The sequence below is a fragment of the Notolepis coatsorum genome (assembly GCF_963971535.1).
Source record: "Notolepis coatsorum genome assembly, chromosome: 8".
Lineage (NCBI taxonomy): Eukaryota > Metazoa > Chordata > Actinopteri > Aulopiformes > Paralepididae > Notolepis > Notolepis coatsorum.
This window is the reverse complement of record NC_140172.1, coordinates 16,419,216-16,436,715: the sequence shown is the minus strand read 5'-3', so window position 1 is coordinate 16,436,715 and position 17,500 is coordinate 16,419,216. Positions and strand designations below refer to the sequence as shown.

At 45.8% G+C, this 17,500-nt stretch overlaps 1 protein-coding gene across 1 annotated transcript in view; it reads right to left on the bottom strand.

The window, feature by feature from the left end:
• mlxipl (MLX interacting protein like) overlaps positions 1–17,500 on the bottom strand; it is a gene marked incomplete at both ends in the record, with an annotated part of 93,699 nt that overhangs the window by 72,353 nt on the left and 3,846 nt on the right. The window contains 2 exons of the mRNA XM_084320320.1: positions 2,778–2,860; positions 17,340–17,446. Coding sequence (XP_084176446.1) covers positions 2,778–2,860; positions 17,340–17,446 — 190 coding nt within the window. The remainder of the gene's footprint in view (positions 1–2,777; positions 2,861–17,339; positions 17,447–17,500) is intronic.

Genomic DNA, 17,500 nt, shown 5'->3' with positions numbered 1-17,500 from the left:
TAGGAGCTCCAAAAAAACACACAGCAAACATACATAACAAGAAGAACACAGACAGACATGTACAGTACATGGTCGCAGGATCAGATCATAACAGTCAAACAAGCAACCGGGCGGCTACGTGGCGTAGTGGGCAAGGCACTCGCCACGAAATGCTGGAGACGCTGGGCTCGTCAGTTCGAGCCCAGCGCTCCACATTTGCTTTCAGTTTAGCTGGTCGTCCGTACTAATACACATTGGCCGTATTAGGGGGTGGGAAACTGATGGGTGGGGATCGGGCGTTGTGGACAGCGACTCCTACAGGTCGGTTGGTGCGCCTGCGCAGTAGAATCAGGAAGTGTCGGGGGCAGCGTGAGCCTCCCACGCGTTACTCCTCGCCACTGAGAGATCGAGCTGCGCAGGTGAAAAGATGCGCCTGCTGTTACCTCAAGTACCGGAGGGGACTTGTGCTATGTATGACTTAGTCCACATTGCAGCCGGCTTGTGGGAGGCAAGAAACAGCGTTCGTGACAGGGGAGGGTTGAATTGGATGATACGAAATTGGGATGGGAGAAAATATAGAAAATGGGAGAAAAAGTGGATAAAAAAAAATAAACAGTCAAACAAGCAACCACAACCCTCCCCCCACCCACCTCAAAGCCGCCCTCTCCTGCCTCCTCCATTGATGGCACGAATGGAGGTAGGTATAAATGATCATTTGTATCTATTGTTTTTAGCTGCAGGGGTCTCCAAACGTTGGCCGGAAGGCAATAATTGATACTCCGTATTTAGGGGGTGAGAGCTGTCCGCTCTAATCGATGACGCCTTCCTGAGCACCTGCTCGTCATATATTATGACCCAGACAGCTGGATTGTACCCCCACAATCTTGCTAGCCCCCCCTCACAATCCCGTTAAGGGCATTCTTCTGTTTAATGCCAAGGTTGTCTCGTTTAAAACAAATAAAGCATGAACAACATTGGCACGGTGTACCTTTCTGTGTGTATTCATCCACAATCTATAGCTCAACATGTAGCAAAATAACAATGTTTACGTTTTCATTCACTGAGGAACTACACTTCACTCAGGCACTGCTGACTGACGGGAAACTAAAGTGACCTCAGACTACACCTCCCTATAGGAAACTAAAGTGACGTCAGACTACACCTCCCTATAGGAAACTAAAGTGACGTCAGACTACACCTCCTTATAGGAAACTAAAGTGACGTCAGACTACACCTCCCTATAGGAAACTAAAGTGACGTCAGACTACACCTCCCTATAGGAAACTAAAGTGACGTCAGACTACACCTCCCTATAGGAAACTAAAGTGACGTCAGACTACACCTCCCTATAGGAAACTAAAGTGACGTCAGACTACACCTCCCTGTACTGAACAGGTGTAAGATCATATGTAATGGTGGTCACTATAGGTACTGCAGGCACCTGACCTCTGACAGCCTCGAACCACGACTCCTCCCCTCACCAGCACCATGTGACCACATGTGACTCCTCCCCTCACCAGCACCATGTGACCACATACTGTATGTTAAATACCACGGTTTATCCATTCTGCCACCTGCAAAGGATCCAATTCAGGTGGTGAGGTGGGATTATTTCATTTAGGAGTGAGTTTACACCAAGGGGGCTACCATTGCAAGGTTTAAACCGTGTTAAGTTAAGTTAAGTTAAGTTAAGTTAGGTTTATTTGATATGGACATTACATTAGCATTAGAATTGTAACATACGTGTATGCATAAAAGACCAGATGCACTGAAATGCTAATTTACAACAACTGTCCACAGGGGGCTTTTATAGAAAAGTAGGAGAGAAGAAGACAAATATATATATATATTAAGGCTGTCAAATATATCGCGTTAATATCGCGTTAACTCCCGATTCTATTAATGCCACTAATTTTTTTAACTCAAGATTAACTAAAAAAAAAAAAAAAAAAAAAAAAAAAAAAATTTAATAGACTTCACTCAGGTGTATTATTGATGCTCTCATTGATACTATGTTTGTTTCTGAAGTGTGTGTGTGTGTGTGTGTGTGTGTGTGTGTGTGTGTGTGTGTGTGTGTGTGTGTGTGTGTGTGTGTGTGTGTGTGTGTGTGTGTGTGTGTGTGTGTGTGTGTGTGTGTGTGTGTGTGTGTGTGTGTGTGTGTGTGTGTGTGTGTGTGTGTGAGATATAGAGAGAGAGGGGGGTGAGAGAGATGAGGAAGGGGCAAGAGAGAAAGAGAGCTGGGAGAGTGTGTGTGAGGGAGAGAGGGGGGTGTGTGATTAATCAGCCCTTATGTGTGTGAATGTAACAAGTTCCTAACGTTTTCTTTCCCCTATTATTTCATGCACACTTTATTCATTGTTTTAAATTATTATTTTCTTTTAAGTTATTTTGTGCATCACTCTGTTTTGAATTTGATGCAAATTTGCAATGCATGAGGGTCATCCTTTTGTGTTAAATGGCTGCATAAAGCAAGCATTTGTTGACTCGCATGTTGATAAGAGTATTAAAACGTAGAACTTGAAAAAGATCTGTTTAAGGTAAAAAAAAAAAAAAATCGATTAATTTGCGATTAATCGCGAGTTAACTATGGACAATCATGCGATTAATCGAGTTAAATATTTTAATCGTTTGACAGCACTAATATATATATATATATATATATATACAGAATTTTTGGAGACCGTATTGTGGTCTTCAAACATTTCACCAAGTTTGGTGAGGTTTGGATTGGCCAAGTTTTTTAGTGTATTGCTTGGATTCAATGAACATACATGTTTTTATGATCAAAAGTCACTCACTTCAGGTTTGTGGTGTCCGTCTGCTTCTGAGCCCTCTAGTGGGGTGACAAACCCACACACTGGGTTCTTCCTCTTCTCCACATCTAGAGCACAACACAGAGCAACAACATGATTGATTGATTGAAAACTTTATTAACAGATTGCAGAATGGGTACAATACAGTACGGCTCAATACACACAATTGTTAAGGGGATGCAGACCAGAGAAAGACTTTCGTCTCGTTTACATCAGGGTCCCCCATTTTCAATTCATAATGACATTTATGACATACACAACATACAGATATATACATATGTAGAGCTACTCATGCGCTCCCAGTCTGTGGAATGCTCTCCCTGACCACCTGAGAGCACCACAGACTGTGGATGCTTTTAAAAAGGGCCTCAAAACTCCTCTTTTTAATAGAGCCTTGTTAAAGTTAGAGGTTATATTATGATTGCTAGTAACTGTCTAACTATGCATAACTGTTTCCACTAGAGGGCGCTATAGGCGGAGCCGCTATTGCTACCGCCAGGTAGAGGGTATTTAAGGAGATGTCTCCTCCCCCTCTATCTCTTCCCACCTGCCTCTCACGGAGAGGAGAACTCATGTGCTGCTGTGTGCCAATGTAAATAATAAACCACGCCGTTTAAAGGCTGAAGGGAGAAACCATGTCTCATGAACATATTATTGTCGCCCCATAGCCAGACTCTGTCAACAAGCCTTTTGTTGATCTAGTTTTAGCCCCTCTTATTTTATGTTTTTTACTCTTTTACTAGTTTTAGTGTTCTTTTTACTCCTTACTAGTTTTAGTCTTGCTTATTTTATATTCTCTCTTTTTTTTTTACTCTCTTGCTAGCTTTTATGTTCTTTTACAATGTAGCGCTTTGAGATTTGCTCCACAACTATAAAGCGCCCTACTGTACGAATCAAATATATTATTATTATTATTATTATTGTAGAGCAACAACAAAGGCTACGTTCAGACTGACAAAGCCACACACTGGGTTCATCCTCTTCTCCACATCTAAAGCACAACATACGTGGAGCAACAACATACTTCCTACATCCATCGCTCTCCTAAATAATACTAGAGGTTGATTCCTTTGAGGTGCCACCTAACAGTGGGCTGTCACCTCTTTCTTTCTTGTCCAAGTCCAAATCTGTTGTAATTGAATTAGGGCAGGGTGCAATATGAAATTTTGCAGTTTACCTACTTATGTATTATGGTTGCACGTCTCTATGTATTGTATATTTTCCTGAAGTCCTTTTTACTAACTGAACGAATTAATGATTGTATATATTTCTTTTCTTCTTTGTTTATACTGTTATCGCAGAATGATGCAGCACTGATGTTCCAAGTAAATTTTCCCCTCGGGGACAATAAAGTTTATTCTTATCTTATCTTATCTTTACGTAGAGCAACAACAAAGGCTACGTTCAGACCGACCCAAATCTGATTTCTTTGCTCATATGTGACTCAGGCGAGATTTTCTCAGTGTGAACAGAAACACATCTCATGCAATATAATCTTTTCAATTCTGATTTGGGCCACTTTCATAACGTGGTCCTAAATCAGATACAGGTCAGATTTTTTTGGCAATATGACCTCAGTCTGAACAAGTCATGTGACTTTCATGCTACTTTTACGTCACTCTAGTCTAGATTGACATTTTGTCAATTATTTTATCTTCTTTATTGTTCATTTGTGCATGTGGGTCAGTTCAGAAACGTGACCAGTTCACACTGGAACCTGATATTGGCCATATTTATAAAAAAAAAATAAAAAATTGAATAGCCAAATTAAAGAAATCTGATCTGAGCAATTAATCAGAATTGAACAGCAAGGTTTTAAGGTTTTTAAGACTATTCATTTTCTACCCATAGTGAGCCCTATGGCTGTCCTCGGCTAAAGACCTGCAATGGTGTCATCATAAATGACCTCTTTAGATCTAGTGTTTACCATAGATGTGCTCATCATGTTTCAGGAAGTAACTCATTCAGCATTAAAATCATCGACTAACAAAGGGCAGCCCTAGTAACTCCTGTATCCGTACATTCAGATAAAGAACCACATTCATCCCATTTTGAAATTGTTTGGATGGCCAGTGTATTCGTAGTTCTAAAGTCAGTCAAAGTCACTTGGAATGTAAATGTGATATATCACTACAAAGTATCCAACCTCTAATGTGTTACAGTTTTTCACAATTGCTTAAACACACATTTCCTGATAGACTACCGGACTTTCTCAAAACCCTAAACACAAATCTCAAAACTCACACACAAAATGCTAAATCTCGCAAAAGCCCACTTTGCCCTCAAAACAGTAAATGGTATTTGTTGTGTGTAACGGAGGTCCGTGAGTATATCCACAGTGACGATGAAGTGACTGTGGCACGTAGCGGTACTGCAAGTAAACTCACTCCCCCTTAAAAGGCATCCAGACCCGTTAACAAGAAGTGAGTTCACCTCTTGGTATAGTGGTCTGTGATGTCGCCCGCAGCGCGGCAGACCGGGGTTCAACTCCCACTCAGGGCATGTCAAATAAGACCGGTTTCACCTGCATGAATTTATATTCATTGACGAAGCGGGGTTCAACCTTGTAAAAAGAAGGTGCCGGGGCAGAAATGTAATCAACCAGCGTGCTATCACTGAAGTCCCTGGCCAGCGCGGAGGGAACATTCAGATTCAGACAACTTTATTGATCCCGCGTGGGGCAATTCATATCGTAGCTTCACGAGTAACAAAAACAACAACAACAAAAACAAAAACATCTCAACGACAGCACAGCAACAACAACATTCCATGCAATACACAATCCAGTAAAAGTAAAAGTAAAAACAGACAACTAGGTGTAAAAAGGCTACGTAAAATGACTACTGTCTGTGTTTAAAAGTCTGATAGCCGAGGGGACAAAAGATTTGGCGTAGCGGTTGGTCCTACTTGGTGGGATGTCAAAACGGCGGCCAGAAGGCAACAGTGAAAACCGCTGAGACAGAGCGTGGAGGGGTTGATTTGTGATGCTCGTCCCCTTCTTGACCACCTGGTCCGTCCAGAGAGAACATAGGTCTCTCTGTTTTACTCCAATTATTTTGGAGCACACTTTCACAATATACTGTAGTAGGCTGTTCTTATCTTTAACACGTTGATTGTTGCGATCGGTGTGAAATCATTGTTGGATCAAAGTAGGATTGATTTCATATAGTCCTTACCTTTACTAGGAGGTATCCCAAAAATAATATTCCAATTGTCTGATCGCGATTTCCAGTATTGATGTCCATCGGGTCCCTGACAAGAACTGGCACAAAATATGCATCAAGTGTGTTCCATGCATTCCAAGTTGCTCGAATGAAGCGTTTCACTTGGCTTGGTCTAAATTCTCCGCCCGGACCATATATGATGTAACACACAGTGTGAAATGCTGTGCTACCATGTCCTCCCTCCTCACTCCCCCCCCACCCCCCCCCTCCCTCATCTTTCTCTGCCGAAGACTTTGCGATCTTCTTTGAGGAAAAAGTGGAGAACATCCGCAGCTCCTTCTCCCAACCCCCACCCATTCCAAATGCTGAATCGAGAACCTCATCCTTCACTCTGTCATCTTTCTCTCCCATTACAGAAGCAGAGACCCTGACACTGGTAACGTCGAACCGTCCGACTACTTGCCAGCTGGACCAGCTACCCTCCCCACTCCTCCAGACCATAGCACCAGACATCCTCCCATTCCTAACTGCAACCATCAACTCCTCACTCAACTCGGGGGTGGTCCCCACCTCCCTAAAACAAGCCAGAGTCACGCCGCTCATAAAAAAACCAACCCTGAACCCTACCGTCATAGGCAACTACCGTCCTGTCTCTCTTCTCTCCTTCCTTTCTAAAACACTTGAACGTGCTGTATCCAACCAACTTACTGCTTATCTCTTACAGAATGACCTCCTAGACCCTAATCAGTCAGGCTTCAGGACTGGTCACTCCACAGAGACAGCCCTCATTGCGGTCACAGAGGCACTTCACTTAGCAAAAGCGAAAGGCCTCTCCTCTGTCCTGATTCTCCTAGATCTATCTGCAGCCTTCGACACAGTCAACCACCAGATCCTCCTTGCGGCCCTCGCAGGAATGGGAGTGGCTGGCTCTGCGCTGACATGGCTGTCATCATACCTCAATGACCGCTCCTACCAAGTGTCATGGAGAGGGACCCTGTCGGCCACCCGCCCCCTGCGGACGGGTGTCCCCCAGGGCTCGGTTTTAGGACCCCTTCTCTTCTCCCTCTACACTAAATCACTGGGTAACATTATCACGTCTCATGGCTTCTCCTACCATTGTTATGCCGACGATACTCAACTCTTCCTCTCCTTCCCTCCCTCAGATATCCACGTCTCTGAGCGGATCTCGGCCTGTCTGTCCGACATCTCAGCCTGGATGACGTCCAACCACCTCAAACTGAACCTAAGCAAAACAGAATTGCTCCACCTGCCGGCCAAATCCTCCCCCCTAACCGACCTTTCAATCACAGTCGAGAATGCAGCTGTGACTGCGTCCCCGACCCCCAAGAACCTTGGTGTTGTCCTCGACGACCAGTTGAACTTCTCTGCTCACATCGCAGCGACGACCAGAACCTGCCGATTCCTCCTGAGCAACGTCAGAAGGATCCGCCCCTTCCTGACAAAAGAAGCCACCCAACTCCTCGTCCAATCAACAGTCATCTCCCGCCTCGACTACTGCAATGCACTGCTCGCTGGCCTCCCGGCCACTGCCACTAAGCCTCTTCAACTCATTCAGAACGCAGCGGCCCGCCTGATCTCAAACCTACCGAAGTCGGCCCATGTCACCCCACTTCTTAGGGACCTGCACTGGCTCCCCATTGCTGCACGAATCCGCTTCAAGGCCCTCGACCTAGCATACCGTGCGGCAAAGGGAACCGCTCCCGCCTACCTCCGGTCAATGGTCTCTAACTACACACCCTCAAGACCCCTACGCTCTGCATCTTCTGGCCGCCTCAGACCTACTCCTATCCAAGCTCCGGGAGGGTCATCAAAGAGAAGTCGCCTATTATCAGTCCTTGCCCCACAATGGTGGAATGAACTACCCACCCCAGTTAGGACAGCCGAATCACGTCCAATCTTTCGCCGTCGACTAAAGACGCACTTCTTCAACCATTATCTGAATTAAAAAAAAATCTAACCCTAACTAACCGTACTGTCATGCACTTGTCCTAATAAACTAACCTACACTGTAGCACTCAACACTTTGATGAACATTGTTGCTCAGCTGATAGAGTTGTGCCCTTCCTGATGGCTTGTCGTACAGAACTTGTAAGTCGCTTTGGATAAAAGCGTCAGCTAAATGACTAAATGTAAATGTAAATGTAAATAAGGTTTCAAAGGGTAGGCGATACTGCCACCTAGCAGGATTCGGCCGGTATTGCACTCTCTGCGTCTCAGAATGAGTCCCAATGATACACCGAGGTCTGTGAGACTGCATAGAATAAAAAAAAATCAAAGAAAAGAAAAACCGATGAAAACCCGAGAAATCTCGGGTTTTGGTGGTCAACCACTGGCGAGATAACCCAAGAAATCTCGGGGTTGGCGCAGAAAGTGTTAATACAGTAGATAGGCCACTGAACCAGCAGATAAAAGAAAAAGTTAAGAGGCTTTCAATAAAAGAACCATAAAATGTGCTCAGGATCTTCGCACTAACATTAAAAGAGTTCAGCTTTCTCAGCAGGTAGATCCTCTGCTGACCTTTTTTGACAATGGACTCTGTATTTAAGTTGAACTTCAGTTTACAATCAAACACAGTTCCCAGGTTCAACAATCTGGACGTCCTCGTCGTGAATTACACTGGCTTGATGATCGGAGTTGTGTCTGAAGTCAATGATCATGTCCTTAGTCTTAGAGACATTGAGGTCCAATAATTCTCATCACACCAATTCACAAAGTCGTGAAGTACAAGTCCATGATGATCAGTCTCGGAGCGCTGCAGTAGGGATACCAGGACAGTGTCATCTGAAAACGTAACCAGATGCCTGTGGTCATGAAGCAATCTGCAGCTGTCCGTGTGCATAATAAATGAGAGGGGAGATTAAACACAACCTTGGGGGGAGCCAGTGTTAGAAATAGACATGTTGGACATCTGTCCATTGACAAAGACCTGCTGGACCCTCTCAGTGAGGACATTTAGAATCAGCATGAGAAGCTGATGTGGGAGATTAAAACAAGAGTCAGGCCTCTCAATTAAAATGTGGGGCTGCATTTTGTTAAAAGCAGAAGAGAAATCTGCAAATAAAAGTCTAGCATGAGCTCCAGGTGTTTCTAGGTGTTTGTACACAGTGTCCAAGATGAAGAGCATAGCATCCTCCACCCCTTTACCTGGCTGATATGCGAATTGAAGGGGATCTAATTTACTAGTGGTGGGGGAAAATATCTATACGTAGTAGTATCGCGATACTTTGCGTGGCGATACTGTATCGATACAGGGACGCCAAGTATCGATATTTAATTATATATTTATTTATAATAAAAAAAAAGAATTAAAAATATTTTGTATTTTTTTCTTTTTTTTTTATAAGGAAGTTGCATTGTTCATTTCAATACCTGTAATAGTACAGTAGTCCACACACACATGTGCATTCAGTTAAATTGGAATATGACTGTAATACAAACAGTTCAGTTTGTCAGGTACATGCAACACAGATTACAGTGTTTACATCTGTCTGCTTGAGAAAATACCATGTTCTGCAATAATAATTATTGAAGTGAGATGAACAGACTGAACTCTATTTTATTAGATAAAACATGTTGACAAAGTTTTACTTTGCAGTTGAAAAAAGGTAATGAATCGCAATATATCGCAATATTAATATCGCAATACTCAGCATATTGCAATAATATATTTAGTATCGCAATACTATCGTATCGTGACTCAAGTATCGTGATAGTATCGTATCGTGAGGCCTCTGGTGATTCCCACCCCTATAATTTACCCTCTATAAAAGACATAGTAGTATTTTTTTTAAACTTCTCAAAAAACTTCTTTGCTAATGAGGTAAGCACCACTGGTCTGAAGTCCTTCAGTTATTTTGAGTCTTTTGACTTAGGTATGATGTTTTTTTTTTTTTTTTTATATCTTTTTCCCCCTCCTTCTTTTTCCGGTTTTTCTCCCATCCCACCCTTCCTGGTTGTTGCGCACTTTCCCCTACTGTTGGTCCGAGAGGCCGGAGACCGTCACATGCTTTCCTCCGACGCATGTGCAGCCAGCCAGCAGCCAGCCTGGCCGCGTGAATAATAATGCAACCAACTTGTGTTCGGCTTTTCTCTGATTGGCCGCGACCCCCCGCCCCCACGCGCAGGCAAGCGCAGCCGTCCCACATCCCAAATGAAATCCAAGGAGCAAGCGGCAGCGCGGGCAACCAACTTGTGTACCAACCAACTTGTGTTCAGCTGCTGTACCAACCAACTTGTGTTCAGCTGCTGTACCAACCAACTTGTGTTCAGCTGCGGTAGCAGTGGAGCGCTGCTGACTGATTATTATGTTTCGCGTTTTTAACAACCAACTACCAGATTCACTCGTCACTGTACATCACCTCTGAAGTATAAACAAAACCCATACAGTTATGAAATGCGCTGAACAGGGGAGGAAATTAGGCCACTTTACTCGCCAAATGCGAGTATTTTTTACGTTTGGCGAGTGATTCATGAAGACCACTCGCCAGTCTGGCGAGTATACAAAAAAATAAAACATTCTGCAATCACTGCACTGGCAAACGGTGCGCGTCTTCTGAGTGTTCGCTTTAGTTGACAGTGCCACGAGAGCACTGCACAAGACCACCCGCGGACATATAATGTTTAATAAACGTTTGCGCAGTACTGGCCAACCCGCGGACATATAATAATAAAAGTCCCGCGGTACTACTAGGCTAGCCATCAGGAGCACTCGCAAACAGATAACGTTAAACACAGCAGAATATGGAAAACAGACAGACTGACCAACGGGGAACTGCATCCAACCTTAGTACAACCATCGAGTATAAGTTACTAAGGACACATTTAAATCAGAGGTGTAATGTTGTCTACTGGAACTGTATACAGTGGTTAGCTTCTAGTTAGCGTTATATAGCTGCTTGCTAGCTAACGTTAGCCCCGTGTGCTCAAAGCAGCCAGCTAGGTGTATCTGTTATGACTATAATGTTTCCGAAAAAGCACCGGACTACGACGTAAGGTTAGACATTTTATTTCATGCTCAAAAGCCCCTGGCTTGCACATCGCAGTCACGAAAGGGGCTAGCTAAGCTCAACCAGACAACAGCACACCAACCCAACTGACGTTACCACAACGTGGTACGTCACAGCACTGTCGTAAGACCACCGTGCTGTCTTAAAGGCACAGTGTGCCTACCCAGATGCATACACAACATTGACGCGGCTTGACATACAAAGAAGTAATTATCACAATTAGCGATTTTTTTTGTCTGGTAAAAAATCTGTTTGGCTGGTAAAAAAAATCAGATACTCGCCAGTTGGCTGGTAAGCCAAAAAGTTAGTTTCCTCCCCTGGCGCTGAACTAGAAAGCGTAACGTTATTATGTTTCGCGTTTTTAATAACCAACTACCAAATTCACTCGTCACTGTACATCACCTCTGAAGTATAAACAAAGCCCATACAGTTATGAAATGCGCTGAACTAGAAAGCGTAACGTTATTATGTTTCGCGTTTTTAACAACCAACTACCAGATTCACTCGTCACTGTACATCACTTCAGCTCCAGCAGCAGCAGCGGCCGCGCTCCGTTGTAGGAAGCCCTTCAATGACAGCGCTCTCATATTTTGCGAATGCATAAACTATATCTTAAATTATGGCTATGTGTCTAATATGGCTGTCGCTTATCAATGACTTCGCGACAGCCATATTAAACACTCACTGTACATCAGTGTGGAACTGTACGCTGTAACGTTATATGTTTTGTCTGGTAAAAAATCTGTTTGGCTGGTAAAAAAAATCAGATACTCGCCAGTTGGCTGGTAAGCCAAAAAGTTAGTTTCCTCCCCTGGCGCTGAACTAGAAAGCGTAACGTTATTATGTTTCGCGTTTTTAATAACCAACTACCAAATTCACTCGTCACTGTACATCACCTCTGAAGTATAAACAAAGCCCATACAGTTATGAAATGCGCTGAACTAGAAAGCGTAACGTTATTATGTTTCGCGTTTTTAACAACCAACTACCAGATTCACTCGTCACTGTACATCACTTCAGCTCCAGCAGCAGCAGCGGCCGCGCTCCGTTGTAGGAAGCCCTTCAATGACAGCGCTCTCATATTTTGCGAATGCATAAACTATATCTTAAATTATGGCTATGTGTCTAATATGGCTGTCGCTTATCAATGACTTCGCGACAGCCATATTAAACACTCACTGTACATCAGTGTGGAACTGTACGCTGTAACGTTATATGTTATTTCGCCCGTGGAGGCTGCTGAAGCGCCAGCGGGGCGACGCAGTGGTTTATCCGCGGCTTCCGTGCGCCGCCCGCGGCTTGATCCAGCTCCAGCAGCAGCAGCGGCCGCGCTCCGTTGTAGGAAGCCCTTCAATGACAGCGCTCTCATATTTTGCGAAAGCATAAACTATATCTTAAATTATGGCTATGTGTCTAATATGGCTGTCGCTTATCAATGACTTCGCGACAGCCATATTAGACACATCGCCATAATTTAAGATATAGTTTATGCATTCGCAAATATGAGAGCTCTGTCATTGAAGTGGGTGGTGGCAGCATTACTAACAGTAGCGATTTTTATTGTTTTGTCATGACCAAACATAATCCCAACATAGATAGGAGGTGTACTGTATGTCAAATGTCGGTCATGTGGTGGAAGAGTTTAGTACAGTCACACAACAGAACACCAGTGTTTCTAGTAGATATGTTTATTAATATAAATAAACACCTCTGTCTGAACTGGTTCGACCAGCGCGTTGGTTCGACCAGCGCTTCTGCCGCGTCTCTCAGCGGAAAAGGGCGTGTGCTAGGGCGGTCACGTGGCCGTGTGGCCAATCAGAGAAACGCTGAACGAAAAGCTGAACACAAGTTGGTTGCCTTTAATATTCACGCAGCCTGGCCGCGCAGATTCTCACCGGGAGAGTGTAACGTGTGGGAGGCCGCACTACCTCTCACCAGATCCTACCCTCGCTGAGCAGGCGCCCCGACCGAACTGTAGGGGTCGCTGTCCACAACGCCCAGGACCCACCCGCCAGCTTTCCCACCCTCTAATACTGCCAATTGTATTAGTGTGAACGGCCAGCCAAGCTGGTGACAACGCCGGGAGCTGGATTCGAACATGCGAATCCAGCATCTCCGGCGTTGGTGACGAACGCAATCTCCGCTACGCCACCTGACCGCCCCGAGGTATGATGGTTGACGTCTTCCATAATGTGGGGATCTGACCTAGATCTACACACGTCCGGAAGAGTCTAGAAAACACCCAACCAAGCTGATATCGTGCGCCGCGTATCGAGTCCGGACCAGCAGCTTTTCTGGGTGTAACCTTCTTAAATGATGCTGTGACCCAATCTGGGGAAATAATAACCATTTTGTTTTGGGGTTCCAGGGAATCCATGCAATCCACTACTATTCTCTAAAAAGTCAGAACTTTCAAAGCGGGAGAAGAAGGAATTAAAAGTGTTTGGCAAGGCGGTGCTATTTCCTCCTAACATGACAACATGTGCTCATCAACCATCCCGGCATCCTCCATCACCGTGCCACCCGTGGCCTCATGCACACGCACACAGAGCACCTTAAATGACTTGCACACCACACGCACACACTGCTGCTACCTGATGTACAAAATGTCTTTTTTTATTTCCAAAAAACTTTCAAAAGTAAAGTTATATAGGGCGGCTAGGTGGCGCAGTGGGCAAGGCGCTCGCCACTAATGCAGGATATGCTGGGTTCGAGCCCAGCTCTCGGCGTTGCTACCAGCTTGGCTGGTCGTTCATACTAATACAATTGGCAGAATTAGGGGGTGGGAAGCTGGTGGGTGGGAATCAAACGTTGTGGACAGCGACTCCTACAGGTCGGTTGGTGCGCCTGCGCAGTAGAATCAGGAAGCGACAAGGGCGGCGTGTCCCTCCCACGCAGACCCCCGACGCTGAGAGATCGCGCTGTACAGGTGAAAAGATGCGACGGCTGCCTCCTCGTGTACTGGAGGGGACACGTGATGCAAGGCTTCGTCCTCACTGCAGCCGACCAGTGGGAGGCATAGTCTAGCAATGTTCAAGACAGGGGAGGGGAGAATTGGACAATACGAAATTGGGGACGGGAGAAAAATAGAAAATGGGGAGAAAAAGTAGATCAAAAATAAAATAAAAAAAGTTAAGTTATATTGTATAGAGTAAAGTTATATTGTATAGTATAAGATTATTTAAAGTATATTTGTTGTATTGCACTGTACTGCACACTACTACGGTTGAGGAGCCAAGGAAAACAAGCATCTCACGTTTTCGGAATGTATGTACATTAAAAGCTGTGACAATAAAGGAATCATTTTTTTTCATCCACTTTTTCTCCTCATTTTTCTATTTTTTCTCTAATCCCAATTTCGTATTGCCAATTCTCCCCTCCCCTGTCTTGAACGTTGCTAGACTATGCCTCCCACTGGTCGGTTGTAGTGAGGATAGAAGCCTTGCATTACGTGTCCCCTCCGGTACACGAAGAGGCAGCCTGTCGCATCTTTTCACCAGACAGCAGCGCGGTCTCTCAGTGGTGAGGAGTAACGCGTGGGAGGCTCACGCTGCCCCCGCTACTTCCTGTCTCTGCTGTGCAGGCGTCCCCCAACCGACCTGTAGGAGTCGCTGTCCACAACGTCCAATCCCCACCCATCGACTTTCCACCCGCTACCTCTGCCAATTGAGATAGTATGACGACTGGCCCAAGTCGAAGGCAATGCTGAGACTGGGATTCGATACCGGAGTCTCTTGCATTGGTGACGAGCGCAATCTCCGCTACGCCACCCAGCCGCACACAATAAAGGAATCTGAATCTGAATCTGAATCTGAATCTGAACCAGACCAGATGGATGACACAGAGCTGATCATGTTTGTTGTTTCCACCGGGCTGCTCTGGGGTCAGGCAGGGAGCGGGCTGCTCTGGGGTCAGGCAGGGAGCGGGCTGCTCTGGGGTCAGGCAGGGAGCGGGCTGCTCTGGGGTCAGGCAGGGAGCGGGCTGCTCTGGGGTCAGGCAGGGAGCGGGCTGCTCTGGGGTCAGGCAGGGAGCGGGCTGCTCTGGGGTCAGGCAGGGAGCGGGCTGCTCTGGGGTCAGGCAGGGAGCGGGCTGCTCTGGGGTCAGGCAGGGAGCGGGCTGCTCTGGGGTCAGGCAGGGAGCGGGCTGCTCTGGGGTCAGGCAGGGAGAGGGCTGCTCTGGGGTCAGGCAGGGAGCGGGCTGCTCTGGGGTCAGGCAGGGAGCGGGCTGCTCTGGGGTCAGGCAGGGAGCGGGCTGCTCTGGGGTCAGGCAGGGAGCGGGCTGCTCTGGGGTCAGGCAGGGAGCGGGCTGCTCTGGGGTCAGACAGGGAGCGGGCTGCTCTGGGGTCAGGCAGGGAGCGGGCTGCTCTGGGGTCAGGCAGGGAGCGGGGCTGCTCTGGGGTCAGGCAGGGAGCGGGCTGCTCTGGGGTCAGGCAGGGAGCGGGCTGCTCTGGGGTCAGGCAGGGAGCGGGCTGCTCTGGGGTCAGGCAGGGAGCGGGCTGCTCTGGGGTCAGGCAGGGAGCGGGCTGCTCTGGGGTCAGGCAGGGAGCGGGCTGCTCTGGGGTCAGGCAGGGAGCGGGCTGCTCTGTGGTCAGACAGGGAGCGGGCTGCTCTGGGGTCAGGCAGGGAGCGGGCTGCTCTGGGGTCAGGCAGGGAGCGAAGGCAGGATGCAGCCTAGTGGTTTTGTTTATTGCCTATTTTCTGTTCTCTCTTTCATTTTAATTTTTTTTTAAACTTCATTTTTTAGCGTTTATCGCTTTTCTGGTCAAGCATGACCGACAGATGCAGGGTGAAACGGGAGAGAGAGCAGGGGGAGACATTCGGCAAATGACGGCGGGTCCGGGAATCGAACTCGGAGTCAACCAGGTCCGTGACGCAGCACGGTATTCCCCGACGCTTTCGCGCCGCGGTACATGATGAGCTACTGGAGCCCCCTATCTCTTTCATTTCATCCTGTTTTCATCCTGTTTGCAGTGATTTACAGTAGACTGCACATTTTGGGTACAAATACTGTAAACTATTGTGTGTTGTTTTCTATTTGAGTATACGCAAACAACATTATATGGTAATATTTTACATCCAACAGGTGAAAGTGTAACACTGAACATGCGACGGCATAATTCTACTGATAAAGCATTCATATGGTGTTTTCCATTCTGCACACCAGTGTTCAATGAGTGCTTAGAACGTCTACTCGTATGTTGTACGTGTTTGTCATTTGAAAAGAAAAGACCATTTAGTGAAGAGTTAACGCTGTTTTGAGGGCAAAGTGTGCTTTTGCAAGAGAAATGCAGGATTTAGCATTTTGTGTGTGAGTTTTGAGATTTGTGTTTAGGGTTTTGAGAAAGTGTCTATCAGGAAATGTGTTTAAAAATATTTTTTTTATTTTTTATTTATAAATAGTTATTTATTTACATTATTGTAATATAAATGGTAAATGGTCATATATATATATACACACACATGTAAATGCAGTCCATTTGCGGTGAGGAGAGACAGCGGAGAAAGACACACACACACACAGATACACACACACCACACACACACACACCACACACACACACACACACACACACACACACACACACACACACACACATACACATACACACACAGACACAGACACACACACACACACACACACAGACACACACACACACACACAGACACACACACACAGATACACACAGAGGGGAGGGGTTGTGGGACAGTGAGTGGAGATAGAGAAAAGGAAAACACTTTCTCTTTCGGGACCGAGACAGAATGGTTTAAAATCATGGTTTTAAAATGTCCAATAGTTACTAAGTAAGCTCTTGATTTTTAACCCATGATAGAGAGAAGAGAAGAGGAGATGAGAGAAGAGGAGAGGAGGATAGATGAGAAGAGGAGATGAGAGAAGAGAAGAGAAGAGAAGAGAAGAGAAGAGAAGAGAAGAGAAGAGAAGAGAAGAGAAGAGAAGAGAAGAGAAGAGAAGAGAAGAGAAGAGAAGAGAAGAGGGGAGGGGAGGGGAGGAGATAGGAGGAGAGGAGAGATGAGAAGAGGAGAGGATAGAAGAAAAGAGAGAGGAGAGAAGAGAAGAGAGAGGAGAGAAGAGATGAGAAGAGGAGAAGAGCTGAGAAGAGAAGAGGAGAGAAGAGGATAGAAGAGGAGAGGAGAGGAGAAGAGAAGAGAAGAGAAGATAGAAGAGGAGAAGAGAAGAGAAGAGAAGAAGAGGAGAGGAGAAGAGAAGAGAGGAGAGGAGAGGAGAGGAGAGGAGAGGAGAGGAGAGGAGAGGAGAGGAGAGGAGAGGAGAGGAGAGGAGAAAAGAGAAGAGAAGAGAAGAGAAGAGAAGAGAAGGAGAGGAGAGATTGGTGAACTCACATTGGATGAACCAAGCCCTCCAGATGGCGTTGTTCAGCCGGATCTTATCTCTCCACAGCAGCCGCAGACCTTTGAAAGACTTCCACTTTGGGGAGACTATTTTACCACTGAAAACAATGGAGATAGTAGTTAAGAACTGAATGATGCTGATACATATGATG